At 36.5% G+C, this 16,650-nt stretch overlaps 2 protein-coding genes across 3 annotated transcripts; both read right to left on the reverse strand.

The window, feature by feature from the left end:
• Nucleotides 1-826: 826 nt before the first annotated feature.
• On the reverse strand, nucleotides 827-2,610 carry LOC124389965. The gene is made up of 2 exons (XM_046855598.1): nucleotides 1,764-2,610; nucleotides 827-1,727 (listed from the first exon to the last, which is right to left on the reverse strand). The coding sequence occupies exons 1-2, from the start codon at nucleotides 2,078-2,080 to the stop codon at nucleotides 1,262-1,264; spliced, it is 783 nt and encodes a 260-aa protein (XP_046711554.1). The 5' UTR covers nucleotides 2,081-2,610; the 3' UTR covers nucleotides 827-1,261.
• A 1,110-nt stretch (nucleotides 2,611-3,720) lies between these two features.
• Nucleotides 3,721-13,825, reverse strand: osgn1 (oxidative stress induced growth inhibitor 1). Of its 2 annotated transcripts, XM_046854285.1 has the most exons (6): nucleotides 13,629-13,825; nucleotides 11,556-11,622; nucleotides 11,188-11,324; nucleotides 10,201-10,392; nucleotides 9,637-9,728; nucleotides 3,721-7,069 (listed from the first exon to the last, which is right to left on the reverse strand). In XM_046854285.1, exons 2-6 carry the CDS (start codon nucleotides 11,605-11,607, stop codon nucleotides 6,040-6,042), a joined length of 1,503 nt encoding a protein of 500 aa, XP_046710241.1. In that variant the 5' UTR covers nucleotides 11,608-11,622; nucleotides 13,629-13,825; the 3' UTR covers nucleotides 3,721-6,039. The 2 variants fall into 2 exon arrangements, with proteins under 2 accessions (XP_046710241.1, XP_046710251.1); XM_046854295.1 differs by lacking the exons at nucleotides 11,556-11,622; nucleotides 13,629-13,825 and adding an exon at nucleotides 10,820-10,914 and having other exon boundaries at nucleotides 11,188-11,322.
• Nucleotides 13,826-16,650: the final 2,825 nt, after the last annotated feature.

The following is a 16,650-nucleotide window of genomic DNA, read 5'->3' on the forward strand; positions in this document are numbered from 1 at the left end:
TTTTACTGTACATTGTAGTATTTTACCTTTAAGTGGAATATGTATATTTCATTAAGGTTTTGAACTCATTTGTACATTACAGAATTTGCATGTGCATAAGACATTTGCATTTCTGTACTGTGTGTGTACAGTATAGTGGAAATCATGATAAGGATTTAAAGTAAAGTCGAAATGTCTTTAAGGCATCTCGACTGCATGAGGTAGCATGATGTAGCTCTGTTTTAACTTTTCCAATCTCAAAAATATAGATTCCCGTATCTTGATTGGTCTTTCTTTCTGATGACTAGACCTATCAGTTTTCTCTGTAGGCGGGCTTCACAGTCCACCTCCCAATGACGATTTAGTTCATTCATCAGCTCTAGTGGTGGTTATTTTTATTCATTTATTAATTATTTTCTTTTATTATTCGTTTCACGAAATAATTTGTGCATATACGTTCATCGTGACTATTTCCGTATATGCCGATTAGCTTTGAAAAAGTGGTCATGAGATACATAAAAAAAAACTTGTGAAAGATATAAAAATTCTCTAGAACTATAGATTCTAATTATAGCATGACTCCTCCTCTTTCTCCTCATATTAATCCAGTGAGACTCATATCCGGACTGAATGAATGACTCGCTCGCGCCATTTACCAGTTCATTCAATACCTCTCTAGTTTACGAGGCGTTTTTTTTTCAACAGCTCTCACCAATGCAATGCTCCTGCACGGCCTCCAAAGAGGTCACGTGTTACAAGTGAACGAAAAAGTAGACGGGAGTGAATGAGAACGTGTTTATCACTTAAAACAGCGCCCCCCAGCGTCTTTTGCATCACGGAACAGTTTAATGCGACAATTTTCCTACGGTGTGGGGGGTGGGGGGCTATTACTAAATACGATAAAATGCATATCATATAATAATACTGTATTACTATTATACCCATTATATGATTTAATTATTAATTAAATGATTACATATATAATAAAAATGTAACACAACACACCATAATGAAGAATCATTGCAAACTTCATTTATTGATGCACAGAAAAAAGAATACTACGAATGAAAGTGCAGGAAATGCTCAGGCATAAATGTTTTTTTTTAATATTTAAAGAAAACAGCCGTGCAGACCGCGAAAGTCAATAAAATGGTAATAAAATAAACGTAAAAAGTTGTGATTCTTTCTGTGAGGCCCGGTGGATGGGCCCTCTGTCTTAAAAGATGCGCACAATACACCGAAACACACAACACACAAAACACACAAAATATCACTATTCTGTTCAATCGGTGTTCATCTGTAGTTTAGCCCAGTTCTTGTAGTGTCCTGTATTGCTGTGAAGTCCCACAGACCTGTAGTGTCCTGTAGTGCTGAGATGTCCCATACACCTGTAGTATCCTGTAGTGCTGAGATGTCCCATACACCTGTAGTGTCCTGTATTGCTGTGAAGTCCCACAGACCTGTAGTGTCCTGTAGTGCTGAGATGTCCCATACACCTGTAGTATCCTGTAGTGCTGAGATGTCCCATACACCTGTAGTATCCTGTAGTGCTGAGATGTCCCATACACCTGTAGTATCCTGTAGTGCTGAGATGTCCCATACACCTGTAGTATCCTGTAGTGCTGAGATGTCCCATACACCTGTAGTGTCCTGTAGTGCTGAGATGTCCCATACACCTGTAGTATCCTGTAGTGCTGAGATGTCCCATACACCTGTAGTGTCCTGTAGTGCTGAGATGTCCCATACACCTGTAGTGTCCTGTAGTGCTGAGATGTCCCATACACCTGTAGTATCCTGTACACCTGTAGTGTCCTGTATTGCTATGAAGTCCTGTACACCTGTAGTATCCTGTACTGCTGTAGTGTCCTGTATTGCTGTTATGACCTGTACAGGTGTAGTATCCTGTACTGCTGTAGTGTCCTGTATTGCTGTTATGACCTGTACAGGTGTAGTATCCTGTACTGCTGTAGTGTCCTGTATTGCTGTTATGACCTGTACAGGTGTAGTATCCTGTACTGCAATGACACCAGCCTGTAAGGTGTTGCACCTCTCTGTATGCTGATGAGACCACCACGAACATATCTGCAAACTTGTTATACATAAATACATATTTACTTCTTAAAATATGTTGTGAGTACAAATGTTTACTGCTTTTTATATTTTACATTTTTTGAATTAAACATAATTCAAATGTTCATAAATTCACAAATTCAATTTAACATAATTAAACTGTATTAAACATTTATTGTATCTATAAAACTGCAAAACAGATTACAGAATAATGTTTAATATTTCTTTATTTCTAAATATTATGAAATCCTAAAGGAGGGGATACATCACAACCTTAGATTTAACGTAATTTTGTTTTAAATTTAACGTTTACTGTTTGTTAGAATATGTTACTCTCAACCTTAATCAAGTTACATCTTTTTCAGAAAAAAACTTTTTAAGGGTAATTTTCAGAATTTTTTTTTTTTTATTATTTATAGATTTCCTTATGAATTTCAAACTGATCTTTTGATTCTCATTGTTGAGTTAATGTAATAATAATATCTCTAGTTCTTCTTTGCACAATATTCTGTCCACATTTTTTTTTGCCACTGTTCACTTTATCTTGATTGATGCTATTTGTTTATTTGCACAATACTCTATTTCCTTTTTTTTGTTTTGTGTATTGTCTTGCACTGTCTTGTGTTGTGTTGTGCACTGTTTGCACCAGGTTGCACACATGCACTTTATGTGGCAAGGTTTTTTCTACTAGGTCTTGACCCTGTGTTTTTCTGTTTTTGACTGTTGTTTTATGTAGCACCTGGGTCCTGGAGGAATGTTGTTTCATTTCACTGTGTACTGCATCAGCTATATATGGTTGAAATGACAATAAAAACTTCTTGACTTGACCAGTGGTATGTGATGCACTGCATTTTTTTTTATTTTCTTTTTTTAGTATACTATATACAAATACTTTGAGAAGTGAAGAAAAGAGTGCAGGCAGGGTGGATTTGGTGGAGAAGAGTGGCAGGAGTGATTTGTAAAAGTAGGGTATTTGCAAGCGTGAAAGGGAAAGTTTATAGGACTGTGGTGAGACCTGTGATGATGTATGGTTTAGAGACAGTGGCATTGAGTACAAGACAGGAGGTGGAGCTGGAGGTAGCAGAGCTGAAGATGTTGAGGTTTTTGTTGGGAGTGACGATGATGGACAGGATAAGAAATTAGTTTATTAGAGGGACAGCGCACGTAGGACTTTTTGGAGACAAGATGAGAAAGGCGAGATTGAGATGGTTTGGACATGTGGTATATCGGTAGGAGAATGCTGAGGCTAAAGCCACCAGGAGGGAGGAAAAGAGGAAGGCCAAAGAGGAGGTTTATGGATGTGGTGAGGGAAGACATGCAGGTGGTTGGGTTGAAGGACGCAGATGTACAGGACAGGGGGGTGATCGGATGACGGATGATCCGCTGTGGGAGAAGCCAAAAGAAGAAGAAGACATACAAATACTCAATAAGAACCTACATGACAGAAACTCGGCTAAAATATACATTATAACAGAATGTTTAAGACAATCTGTGTACTGTGGGTAGTCTGTATGCAATAGACCTCTGGTTCTAATATATCTAATGTTTTTAGGTCAGTGTGACTATATCCATTTGACATCCACAGTTCTATGAATTAACCTCTCAAGGTCCCTTTTAACAAAGAATATCACATATTTAAAGACTGCAAAACAAACAAACAAAAACACAGGCTTTCTTTTGTTTCAATTTATATTTACAGTTTAAGTGAGCAAACCACAAAAACAATCATATGGCACGTTTGCTTCCAAGCTTAACAAATAAAACACAATCAAGTCTACATGTAAGACCTAAGCATGATATTTGAGTTCAAACACACATTTATTTATATAATTACATTTGCATTTATAACAAAAAGCTATTTATCTCAACCTTTTAACTACACACCCTTTACTTAAAGAACATTAAAATTGAGAAATGCTAGAAATTTGTTTTGTGTACTGCATTAACCAAAGTTGTTTTGTTCCCTTTACATACAGTTCTGTTTTAAGCAAACTTTGATAATTTAAAAGCTCTTTGTAATTACAAAGATTATTTCTGTTTAAACTAAAAATGAATTTCAAGAATGTCCTGATTCCCAACATTCAGATGTTTGTGTTGATTAAGTAACTGTTTAACTATGTGTTTCAAGATCTAGTGCCTTGTCTTGTTTGTCATAAAAGTGGACGCTTTTACCACATACACAATAAATTCTTAAAAAAAAAAAAAAAAAAAATCCTTTTTATAGATATTTAAAAAATTTGGCCCAAATATATTGTTTCTATTCTCAAAGCCTCCTTAATGTGTACTCTGAAAGGACATTTACTATAAAGTAATACACTGCAATTAGTGTATTTAGTGGTTATTTATATACAGGATGATTTATGTCTTCTTGATTGATTAGCAAACTATGTTTCATTAGTCAAACCTATGACAAGCAGATTTATAGAGACTGCTTGGTGTTTTCAGGCTAGACTCTCTATAGATATTCAGTATTTATTACTTTTTACCAGTAAATGAATTAAAGTACCAGGACTGGTACAAAACCTAATTTGCTTGGCAAATTCCAAATTTCTTCATGTGAAGAATTATTGTTGTCCATCATTACTACCTTAAACATGGAGTCTTTAAAATGAAAAGTCCCATAACAAGCATATACATTTTTCTTGGAAAAATGCGTACAAATATATTATATCGCAAATTACATGTTCCCAAACAACTTGAAAATAAATAAAATCCCTGATTGCTTCGCGTACAGCAGCTAATTACTTGACGGATGCAGTTTCACAAAAACTAGCACAACTGTCTCAGGGTGTACACACAATGCAATCAAGAAAATAACTGCTGTAAACTAACTGCTTGGGCAGCATTTACTTCTTAACATTCCAACATTTCAAGTTCAAACATAACATTCCTCTTAATGGCACCAATCATTTCAGTTCATTCTTCCCCGTTAACATGCCATTCGTGGACAAGTTGCTTAGCTTGCCTTCCATTCTTATTTCTTCAAGATCTTTTGCGATTTCTCTTGCTGTAGGTCATGTGAAGACAAATTTTGTAGCAAGTAAATTTTAAGACACATTTGGTCAAACTTTTCAGAGGGCCTCATTTATCATGTTGTATAAAAAAATTATTTAATAATAAATCATAAATAATCATTTTAGAAAGCCCAAGCAAGCAAGCCCACCCATACATATACCATACATATAAATTTTGACTTTCAATCTAAATAAATGTAGGCATTCAGTTATGAAAGAAGGCTGCTGTGGGTTGTAATGGCTCAATACAGGATTTCTTTTTGCCACGGCATCTTTTTTTAAGCTGTAACACTTGTTTATAGACGTCACTAAGTGACTGATAAATGAGCAATCTAATATGCCACAGGCTGCAAATATGCAATATACTTTAAAGTATACTGCATGAAGGCACATTAGTGTGTGATGGATTTATTGAGCCCAGTAAAAATATGCTTTAATGATTATAAAATAATAATATAATTGAAGTTTCTATGTGTAAAATAATTTGTGTGCTGGATTACCTGGCTACATTCAATGTTTTTAATGTATCTCTTATATCATGTTAAATCATATTATTTTTAGCCATTTAATTCAATCAGATTGACCTTTTCTGTAATTCCACTCCAGATACTTACAGGTTCCGTTACACAGTTAGTTACTGTATGTTTTTATTCCCAGTGACATGGCCTAATGTCTCGATATAACCTTACATTAGCACAGTGAGTGTGCGGTTTTTTTGGAGTTGGCAACTGTATGGATTAACATACTGCATGCACACGGGTACAAAGAAATCCAGAGTTTTGGAAACATTTTAAAATCTGGTGTAATGTTTTTTGGCAATTGGTAAATGAGGCCCTTTGTTCATTAACAAGGAAAGTCCCCTTAACACAATTTACTGATTCCTTCTTTTTTTTTTCTTCCAGGAGCAGGTAAAGTCTGAAATAAACATTGGCTTTCCTGTGGAGCCATCACTACTTTTCTTTTTTTTTTTTTTTTTTTAACCTCTCTCATCGACATTCAGGCTTTTGTAGGACACAGTCACTTCTCCCTTCTTTTTTTGCATTAGATGACATGCAGAGCCTAGTGCACCACCCTTGAGAAAGCGCACAAAGTTCTCACCGACTAGGGGACCCAGGGCATAAAGCCCCACTTCCTGCACGCTTTCATAAGTGTATGGCTCCACCTTAATTGGGTTGCGCCGACAGTTGATTGGCTGACCCAGCTCAAACCCCAGTTGCCGACCCTCCTCAGGCAAAAAGAACAGATTAGGTTGCGAGCCAATCAAAATAAGGGCTAAGGAGACCTGCAGCACCACATGGTGCCCATCCTCTGCCTCCAGAATGCACTTGCCATTGGGTTTAAAAGATACAACACGGTGTTTTGAGAAGCTCATATATCCTGGGTATGAGCAGGATAATTGATTGTGGTCATTGTCTGTTGATGCCATCTGCTGGGACAGTAGATTGGGTAGCGAAGGGCTTGGCTGATACTGCTGCTGGCTCATCATCTGGTGAACTTTGTGGTACTCGGGGTAGAGAAGACGGGGCAGCTGGTTGAAAATGAGTGCTGGGTCTAAGACGTCTCTTCGGAACGCGTGATATACGGGTACGTTGAGGTGGTGGGAGCATAGAACAGCATCAGCAGCAGTAAGCCCTGCTCCAACCACAAGCACAGGCTCTGATGATTTGCACAGGGTTCCACTTGAGATGACTGACTCAAACTCTCCAAAGCTGTGGCAAACAAAAGGTAGTGACTCTCCTTCAACTCCAAGGCAGGCTGGGGAATCACTGGTGCCTGTGGCCAGCACTACATTCTCCGCCTGCACCGAGAAGGGCACCTCATCTCCATTGTCTAACCTCTGTATGCCCTGGATGTGCCAGCCAGAATGGCCTGAGCGAAGAGAGACACGCTGCACTGAGGTTACTGTAGTACTAGGGGCAAAGTTGTTACTCAGACCCATCGTATTCACATAGTGCTGGTAGTAGGAGGCGATATCTGCTGATGTGGCACGGTCATTGCGAACACTCCTAACAAAACACACAAACAAGGTATAAAAATTATTTACCCTGGGTATTTGGTGGTGTGTTTACCCCATTACTTGTACACTTACAGTACTATGCAACGTTTTAGGTACTTGTGAAAAATGCTGTAAAGTAAGAATGGTTTAAAAAATAAAACTGTTTGTTTGATCAATTAACAAAATGGAAAGTAAATGAACAGAAGAATAATTCAAATCAAATCTATATTTGGTGTGATCATCCTTTGCCTGCAAAACATTCAATTCTTCTAGGTACACTTGCACAAGGAATTTGGCAGGTGCGTTGTTCCAAACATCTTGGAGAAGTAACCACAGATCATCTGTGGATGTAGGCTGCCTCAAACCCTTAAGTCTTTTCATGTAGTCCCAGGCAAAGTCAATGATCAGGGGCCAAACATCACTTCCAGGACTATTGGTTCTTCATTGTCTCCATTTTTGGGGTTATTGTCTTGCTACAAAATAGATTTGGGGCCAATCTGACACCACCCTGATGGTATTACATGATGGATAATTATCCGCATGCATTTCTCAGCATTAAGGAGACCATAATCATGAGCAAATCTCCAACATTGCTGACATATAGCCCCAACCAAACCTGCAAGGAACTTCCACCTTGCTTCACTGTTGCCTTCAGACACTCATTATTGTTTCTCTCGCCAGCTCTTCGGCATACAACTTGAATCCTGCTACAGCCTCATGTTTCTAATTTTAACTCAACAGTATAAAGCACCTGCCATTTTTCTCCCGCCAGTTCTTTTGTTTTCGTGCATAGAGTCACTTGACCTCAATTCTACCATAAAGACCATTTCTGGCCAGACTTCTTCAGACAGTTGATGGGTGTACCTGGGTCCCTGATTTCCGCCAGTTTTTTCCTGACGACACTGCTGTTCATCTTTCTGATGTTGAAGGGAAGTAAGCACAGTGTGTCTTTTGTATGCTGCATTAAGTTTCCTCGGCCGACCATTGCATCTATGGGCCTTAATATTGCCCGTTTCTTTGTTCTTCTTGAAAATAGCTTGAACAGCACATATTGGAAAACCTATTCTGCTTTAAAATCTTTGACTGGGAGAGACCTTGCTGATGCTGTATAACTACCATGTGTCTTGTTGCAGAGCTCAGTCTTGCCATAGTGTATGACCTGCGACATACAAACTTCCACAACCTCAACTTATCAGCAGAGTTTGCCTGTTCCCCACCCAGTTTAAGCTTCCTACACAGCTGGTTCTGTTTCAGTTAATCACATGCCTGACTCTGATCTACAAAATCCCTGACTTTTACAAGTGTAATAACTGAAACCAAAGGGTGGTCACACAAGATATTATTTTGATTTAGATTTCTCTTTTGTTTATTTACATTCTGTATTTTTACTTGATAAAAATAAATTAACATTTATTTTTGAAAGCACTCTGCGTATTGGCTCATATTCTGGAAATGGGGCACGGTTAATGGATTTTTGACTATGTATCTCTTCAAGTTCTTAAGTACTTTATGCTTAAGATGCACTCCTCGGAATAATACTGCATTTGCCTAAAAGTCAGAACTTGTCATTTTTAACTCAGAAATTCGACTTGGGAAGTTCCCCTCAACTCAGAGTTTAGCAGTCGACATCTAATAATAATAATAATAATTTCTGCTCATAGCATGAACAATATAACAAAGTACCCATTATTTTAAAAGAAGCTATTTTACGTTAAATCATGGATGTAACTTAGATTGTTTAACTAATATGTTTACTATGATGTTTTTAATAATGATGAATTTAACAAATAGGAGAGTGTAACATCTTAACAATCTTTTTTTTTTCTTTAATGGGGAAATGAAGTGTGACACACCGCATGAAGTTTGTCAAGCTGCTATGAGACAATGTTCATTGTAAAAGCGCTATACAAATAAAAATTAATTTAAATTGAATTGAACATTTTAAAAAATACCACAAAACATAAAAGAGTTAACACCAAAAGGTTCATTATTAGTAGTAGATGCCCTTGCTTCACCCACACACAATCATATGCCATGCACAGTCACACACATTTTAATAACCATTTATAAAATCTTCTCTCAATGTGGATTAACATTAACGTGGATTAACATTAAAAAAACATTATCGCTAGGCGTGATTAAGAATGCATAATCTATTAAAAATAACTGCCATCTTTAACTTGTCAGTGTTGGCAGCTATGTGGGTATGATGTTTGATTGTGAACATTAACTGAAGCTCTTGAACTGTATTTGCACGGCTTGTACAGTGAGCTGCTCACACTTGTCTGGATGATCCCAAGGCAACTATTTTGTCCATATCAGTGACCAAAATTAAGATATCTTGTGCTTTGCATATGGGGCCATGACTACAGTACACATTCTGCAAATTAATGTGCAACTGTAGTTGGAGTAAAAAGCTTGCTGAATTGTGTACAAGTCCAATCACAACGTGCTGGCTGTTGGGCTATTTATATATACATACTTATAAAGAAGCCAGTAAACAAAGGAGACAATAGAGATGTATGTTTTAGCACAAATGCACTAGACTAGAACTTCTCTGCATGTAATGTCAAATACCTGCGTTTCTCTCTCATCCAATCCTTCAGTTTGAGTCCAGGAAGCTCCATCCAATTAGCAAGGCTAAGAGTTAACATGGATCCCTCCATAGCCTGTAGGAAAAACAGAAGTAGTATTACCAGATAGCATGTGATCCTCCATATGCATGGCACATGACTAGCTGCTGAAACATCTAAATTGTACTTGCTTTTATTTCTCAGATGTGGGAGAGATTTGAGATAAAAGTTTGGAAGACTATAAAACTTTCAGTTAAATGACTGAGTAAGATATCTATAATATCCAGGTGTAACATGCATAAAAAAAATCCAAATATCAGTGTAAAAATCTATTTTATGTTTTTTTGTTTTTAAACAAAACCAGTAAATTTTATTAGAAATTGAAAATATTAACATATCTCAAAAATTAGAAAAAATTATTCTATTTTAAAATGTATTCTAGTTTAGAGTCATGGGGTCTAAAATACCTTTTCCAACTCCTGGGTGTAGTCTGTATTCTGTCTCCCCCTTGAACAATGCTAAGAAATTAAACTGCATTCCACTGGACCATAGCCAGCCCTGTACTTACATGCCATGCTCCTCCAGGTGGTCCTTTTCCAAGCACAAGGTGGGTCATTGCTCTTTCTGGCTCAAATCGCCATACCAATGGTGAGGCACAGTTCTGTCCAAAGTCACTATCTGGTAAGAGCAATGAATCAAAAAGTACGGCCAAAGGATTTGATGATCTGCCTTCCAAGCCTTCACACAGATACTCCAGATCCTAAGAATATGCACACAGACATACGCAAACATTAAAATTTAATCTGAGGCAAAATACTGGCATCATTCTTTCTACTTTTGAGCTTCTATGGTTACTGTTAAATTAACTTTACACAAATTGGTTTAATAAATATCTACACACCTACAAATTGGACTTATTTAATTAAATGTGAGGCTGTGCATTTGTAGGAGTATTATATATATATATATATATATATATATATATATATATATATATATATATATATATATATATATATATATATAAATAAAAATATTTAAAACAAAAAAAATTTTATAGAGTTGCCTTATACATTTTCCGAAGCATAGTACGCTGCTATGCACGGTGTGTTCCTACACCTTTGTTTCAGGGCCAGCACTCGCTGGGTTACTCACTGAACCCAAAATGGACCCCTTATTGTACTTACTTTGGAGATGCTCTGACTACTCATCTACTGATGACAATTTTGCCTTTGTCAAAGTCCCTCACGTCTTTACATTTGTCTATTTTTCTTTCTTCCTGCTGCTTTAAGACAATAACCATTGTTAAAAGTACTACACAAACAAAATAAAATTTAATTGGGTTAAATGTTATGGCTGGTTAATTTAAATGGTTTTATTATCCTGTAAAGATCACAACTTGTTACAGCAAGAACCTAGATAAATAAGTATAATACCAAATGGTTATTAAAATACCCAATATATTGATGTAAAATAATAAATAACCATTATAATAAATAACAAATAAAAAGAAAAACACACACAATGGAAAAAAATTATATATGTATGGGTTTACCTGTTCAAACAAAGACAGATGAGAGTTCCCTTTAAGTTTTTGATGTAGAATTGGATTGGGGTGAAAAGCCTCAGGAGAGAAATAAGGTGTGTATCCTGATAGTAGGTATGATAGGCAAATTCCAGAAGGGCCATTACCTGGTTAAAAACAAAACAAAAAAACAAGAAATACATGCACATCTGTTTTACTTTCTCTTATGTTTGCATCAGGTTGTTCAAGCTTAAATATTTTAACTTATTAGAATAAAAAAGAGAATTTTAAAATAACCATAATTCTTAAATAAATCCTCCCACCATTCGCCTCCTACATCTACTCATCACAACACCAGAATTTTACACTCTTTTTATATGGTGTATATCAACACTTACCTACAATAACCACAGGCAGAACATCATCTGCGTCTTTATTATGCAGGTCCATGGTAGGAGCACTCAGCTGTGTAAGCCCAGAGAAACGCAAAATTATTGCAGAAAACTTTCATTTACAAGTAACCCTCTGCATGCAAAAAAAAAAAAGGAAACTCAAATGATGATTGGGTGATCGGGCAAAAAAAATCACAACTCTTCCAATGTGCGGAATGACTGGCAAGTGCACACAGAAGCATGAGAAGAAAGTACAGCTCCGCTAAACTGAAGCAACTGAGCGCCTCTCCTGGTGTAGATATCCTCCCTATTACAACTGGTGTTGCATAAGAGCATACAGTAAGCATGACTTTGCAGAAAGCTTAAAGGGCCAGCACTTCTACCCAACATTCTGCTGCATCAGATCTTACGAAACACTAAAATGATCTGTCTAGTGAGTCATTTATTAAGCCGTCTAATACTGATTTATTTTCTCACAGAACAGCCCAACCATCCCAAACTAAACTTTAACGGTCAGAAGTCAGCTGTGTTGATAACTAGTCATGTTATAGATATAATGTAATATTTATTTGTAATATGTGGAAGAGATTTTGTGCCTTCGTGGATTGTCAATTACCAAAATTACTTAAATGCCTGTATACATGGATATACATGCAATGGGGAATGACTTACTGCACGTAAGCCATTCCCAGGGGAAAAGGAGAGTGTGTGTGTGTGTGTGTGTGTGTGTGTGTGTCAGAATACAGCCGCAGTTTTTACACTTAGGTGTACAGAAACAGTCAGCAAATGGCCATAATATCATTCTACTGGAGTTCGTGAGCAGGTGCTACTGACTTAAACAAACGACCAAACAAAAAAACACTGGTCTTTGGTCTCATTTTGTTTTACTAAAAGCTGCGTAAATGTCCGATATTTTATATTCAGTTAAAACTCGGATCTATTCTGTGTTTTTCAAAAAATGTTCATGTAATACGACGTTTTGACATGCAAATGATCATGACGCCGCAATGAACACATTGAACTCAATTGTATATGCATGACGTCACGTTCCAGCACCTTCTAGCAAAAGCGTCTGTCAGTGTAAAACACCGGCTTTTCACATTTGTAACTAAATTTGGTGACTTTTTTTAGACACTTAAACAACTTTGTGTAAATAAATTAATTAATAAATAAACCAATAGCGAACCTAGCAACCTTTAAGCCCACATTAAAACCTGTCACACTGCTGTAGAAACGGGCTGAGAGAGCAGCTTCTCTTCCCCTGAGCTCGTGTGAATGTCAGCTTTTATTTTTGTTCTTCATTTTTAACATCCGCTGCCTCTTCTTCTGTAATCTTAACAGAATAGGACACTGTATTGTTCATGTATAAACGTTTATTTTATAGTAACACGACCAAATAAGAATAATTTTCTATTCTAATAAAATTGCATTCTGTTATATTCTGAATTAAACATGGTCCTTTCTTTGTGAACTCTGTGAACCTGTTATGGCAATAATAAATCACAAATATATGAATATGCAAAACAATCCACGACGCCATGCAGCGTCTTCTACCTGCTTTCACCAGGAATGAGTTGCAACACTAAATCTAAATTATAAATCGCAATAGATAACGTTTCATAACATACTCTAATTTTTTGATATTAAGAAAATGTTTCCGATGTTTTTCTTCACAATCGGACGATAAATTGATATGGCAACTGATTTAAAACATTAATGATACCGCGAAACGCGTGGCAGATGCAACAAAACTAAACATTAGAGAATGTACAGAAGACGTTACAGTTCACAGGGTAACACGTGAGAAACGGCGTCACGCGCGAGCTTTGCGCTCCCGGTTGTGCTACACCGGCATAGCCGCCGTCTCTCCCCGGCCTCCTGCATCCTATATGCGCTGTGTTCAGCTCTCAGTGCATGTAAAAGCCTGGAGGTATAATAATCATTACTATTGCATTACCCTGATAGGTTTATGTGCCGGAGCAAAATTCAGATTCTTTTTTGCCACCATTTTGAAGGCTTGCTGCTGCCTAGTGAGACCCTGAGCAGAAGGAACCGGCTATTGAGATCACACACACTTACCGGTCACGCCGCTGAATGCTGAACTGTAGCTCTCTATTAACCTGCTGTAGCACCTCAGTAATTACCGCACAATGACACCGTGATTCAGACGTTGCGCTACAGCCTCAGGCGTCGCTTTTTATATTATTTAACAGACGCAGTGTACGTTTACCCCGCTGCGCCTTTTTTTTTTTCTCTCTTTTTTTTAATCTCTCGTTGCGCCACGCCACGCCCATACCCATGGATTACGCGAAGTAATGACGTAGCAAGTTGTGATTGGCGCGATATCGGCTGACGTATAAGCACTGCGATAGCCTACTATTTCTATTTCTATAGTCACTCGACGCTGATTGGCTTAAGCCGATTCACTTCTGATCTTGACCAATCGGGTAAATAAAAGCCGTGACCCCCTCCCATACACTACCCCACCCCCAACCCGTTAGAGTAGTGACATAAATAAAAAAAGAAGCTGAAATAACTTTATGCTATGACCAAGGGCGCTATAGCAAAAAATAAAAAATGTCCATTAAAATAAAACAATTTTCTATCTATCTATCTATCTATCTATCTATCTATCTATCTATCTATCTATCTATCTATCTATCTATTAGAGGTTTAATTATATAGCCCACATTGTACACCTCTACTGAGATATAAGAAAAAGTTATAAAGCAGTGTATTTAATTGTAATCTTTTTTGTCACTAAGCTTGTTTTATCTGACTAATATAATTGCCCTTTACATCAAATATTATACTAGGACATAAGGCTCACTGAAAAAAAAAAGTTATACACCTTTCAGCACTTTAAAACCACCTGCCGGATCCTTAAAATCCCTAAAACAGCTCAGACTTGTCAAAACATGGGCTCCACAAAATCTCTGAAGGTGTGCTACAGCATAATGGCACTAAGATATTATTAACAGATTCTTGAAGTCCTGTTTATTGCAAAGTGAGACATCCACGGATCAGAATTGATTGTCTGGCATCCCACAGATTTTGGAAGACAGTCGCTCTGTGGGATCAGAACACGGTTTAAATGTTTAATTGTTTGATATTATTTTTATTTTGTATAATTATTAACCGATATATATATATATATATATATATATATATATATATATATATATATATATATACACACACACACACACACACACACACACACACACACACACACACACACATAGGAGCATCTCAATAAATTAGAATATCATTAAAAGGTTCATTTATTTTAGTAAGTCAATACAAAAAGTGAAACTCATTATATAGATTGATCACACACAGACTGATATATTTCAAGTGTTTATTTTCTTTTAATTTTGACGATTATGGCTTACATCCCACACTATGTAGCTGTAGCTCTTCCTTTTTATATTTAACCAAATGACAGTTTTCAGTTAACTTTGCTTAGATTTTGTCATTAATAATTATAAAATGATAAATTCCAGATCTTATTTCTTTAATGTCATCTGTGACAATTATGGCAACATACACAATAAATGTCACACAGTATCACCTTTTATCTTTCATGAATATGAATCAACAAGTACAATAATGCACTAATACCCACATTCCTCTTCTTCTTCATTCTTATTATTTGTTAATTTTATGTGTTCAATTGGATGAAATCTCGGTTTCAAAGGTCTGCAAATTGAGGACTGGGATTGTCATTGCAGGAGCATTGTTGACTGTTTTCTGAAATTTCCATGATGATTATTGTGCTTTACTGACTAATATTACATTGTACCACTCTTTCAAACAGCCATTACTGTGGCTTAAAAAAATTGCAATGGTCCATTTCCTTTGTTTTTGCTATACATACAGATATTACAGTGGAGGGCCCATATATTGAGCCTTTGTTTAAATGTTTGCCAGCAATTGTGTATTTAGCTTAAAAATGGGCCATTCCCAGGGTGGCACCCACATATGGAATGTGAGATGACAGTAAACAAAATGACCTGAAAGTCTAAGGGTGAGATTTTGGGAACCTTTACCACCAAGAATGTAACAAACTAATTGTTAACTAAAAGAAATAACATTCTGAACTGACAACTGGACAGCACATAGAGCAGCAGAAGTGTGACCTACCTGGCTTTATTTGCATTCAAAGCAACAATTTCAATGGTATATATTGTGGGGTTTTGTTCAGGGTTTCATTTGACTGACCCCAACATGCTTTTTAATGCTTTGTTACGGCTTTTTATTGTAATAATATGTTCCTGTTGTTTTTTTTTTCCCTTTAAATTGGAAGATTAAGTCATCAATTGTCAAACACCCTGAAGACAGGTTGGTTTAAGATATAAAATAGTTTTTAAAGAGAGAGTAGATTAGAACATTAGTTTCCTGACCTTTAAAATCTATATTCAACATAGAACATGACACCTTTTGTTTAAATCAACCCCATTTTTCACGTAATCCAAAAATACTGGAACATGTGACTGACAGGTATTCCTTGTTGCCCAGCTGTGCATTGTAAGATTGACTGAACAATGACTCAATCTGAATGTTTTTTTCTTGGCTAGATTCTTTTGGTCAATAAGACAAACCAATATGAACCCGGGAAAACCAGGGAGAAAAACAAACCATTTTAAAGATAAAAAATAGGGATAATCAAAGTCATTGCACAATCATTTGACAGCTGATAACAACAACAAAAAATAATAATATTTTGGAATGTGCTGTAAATGTAAGAGACTGCGGGTGAACAACCTATACATCAAACATGGCTAAGGAAAACAGCAGCAGTTGATAACACTGTAAGTGCAGCAAACCCACAAAAAAGAGTCAGTGACAACATATGAAGGGCAGATTTAAATACATCTCAATACATAGTAGAAGCCTTTACTACAAATACAATTCTCTCATGAGCAGTATGAATTGCTAGGCCAAATTAGAATTCACAAAGAAATACAATGATGAGCCAGAAATGTTCTAGAAGTAAGATTGACCTACCAAAGTGATGGAAATGCCAAAGTGTAAAGAACTGACAAGATCCAAAGAAATGCATCTAAACTACATTATGCACCACAATGTGATGCAGTGA

The sequence above is a fragment of the Silurus meridionalis genome, chromosome 1 (genome assembly GCF_014805685.1).
Source record: "Silurus meridionalis isolate SWU-2019-XX chromosome 1, ASM1480568v1, whole genome shotgun sequence".
Lineage (NCBI taxonomy): Eukaryota > Metazoa > Chordata > Actinopteri > Siluriformes > Siluridae > Silurus > Silurus meridionalis.